Here is a 1,162-nt window from a genome sequence, read left to right as displayed (position 1 = left end):
TTTTTTTTTTAGAAGTAGGCTACATTTTGTGCGATTGTCAATATTGTTGTAAACATTAACAACTTGGTTTATGGTTTCTAAATACAGATAGTGGGACAGATATTTGTAATTCTATTTGAAACAACATAATGGAAAATTATCAGAAAGTGTCCCATTTTAACTGTATTCATTATTTGCTGTTTATCCTTTTAATAACACAAGGATAAAAGCATTTATTTATTTATACAGCAGAAATTGCAAATTGAAAGCAGCAGTTCTTTTACTTTTTTCCTTACCAATTATTTATTTTCTGCCAAAAGATGCCTTAGGCTTTTTCACCCCATCAATCTTTTGTAAATCTTGTAATTGCTGAGAGATCTGAAATAATGGTTTGAAGGAATGATCGATCAACTGTATATTTAGATGGATTAGACAAAGCGTCAGTGCATGATTCCTTTCATTTTTTTCTGTGATTTTTCTGCAGTGAAATCTCCAACAGCTGTATTAAAACCAGCACCTTCTGCCTCCTCTTAGTTTTTTTTGTGTTTGATCATATATTTCAGTATGTCATCAGCAGTGCTACTGTAGACTTTACAAATCTGCCAGACTCTCTTCAACACTTTCAGACTCTCTTCAACATTTACACTGTCAGCATAGGTTCTGAGTTATCAGGCAACATCTTATAATATCACTTACTGTACATTTTCTGATTTTCAGACTGAGGAAAGCACCTTTGAAGCATTGGAAAAAGACATCCAGGAGGTTTTAAATGAGTTATTAGGAGACGAAAAGTTTGAGAAGTTCCGTGTGGAATATGAGAAGATCGCCAAAGCTCTTCGGAAGTCCCACGAGAACGAAAAGAGACTGATGTCCAAATGCAGGGAGCTGAACGCAGAGATAATGTCCAACACCGTCAAAGTATCCACAGCCATGAAACTAGCTGATGAAGATCAAGCCACAATCACCTCTCTTAAAATGGTACATTAGCCTGAAATTACTGCACTCTAAAATGGATGTTGTGCTCATTGTGTCTTCAGAAGTAAACATGATGTCCTCATATTAGACTTAAATTTGCCACATTATTTGCCCTAGCAAATTATCTGTTTATTGTACTGTTGATTAGGAAATTGACAAGGCTTGGAAAATGGTTGAAGCTTCACATGCAAAGGAGTTGCAGGCAAAA

The 1,162-nt window shown here is 35.3% G+C and overlaps 1 protein-coding gene across 1 annotated transcript in view; it reads left to right on the top strand.

Moving 5' to 3' along the window:
- Positions 1-696: 696 nt before the first annotated feature.
- Positions 697-1,162, top strand: part of LOC107568134 (cilia- and flagella-associated protein 58) — a gene marked incomplete at its 5' end in the record, with an annotated part of 101,035 nt that continues 100,569 nt past the window's right edge. The window contains 2 exons of the mRNA XM_016253990.1: positions 697-957; positions 1,103-1,156. Coding sequence (XP_016109476.1) covers positions 697-957; positions 1,103-1,156 — 315 coding nt within the window. The remainder of the gene's footprint in view (positions 958-1,102; positions 1,157-1,162) is intronic.

The sequence above is a fragment of the Sinocyclocheilus grahami genome, unplaced genomic scaffold (genome assembly GCF_001515645.1).
Source record: "Sinocyclocheilus grahami isolate Dianchi unplaced genomic scaffold, SAMN03320097.WGS_v1.1 scaffold1219.1, whole genome shotgun sequence".
Taxonomy (NCBI): domain Eukaryota; kingdom Metazoa; phylum Chordata; class Actinopteri; order Cypriniformes; family Cyprinidae; genus Sinocyclocheilus; species Sinocyclocheilus grahami.
The sequence above is the reverse complement of the archived record's forward strand: the minus strand, read 5'-3'. Positions and strand labels throughout refer to the sequence as shown.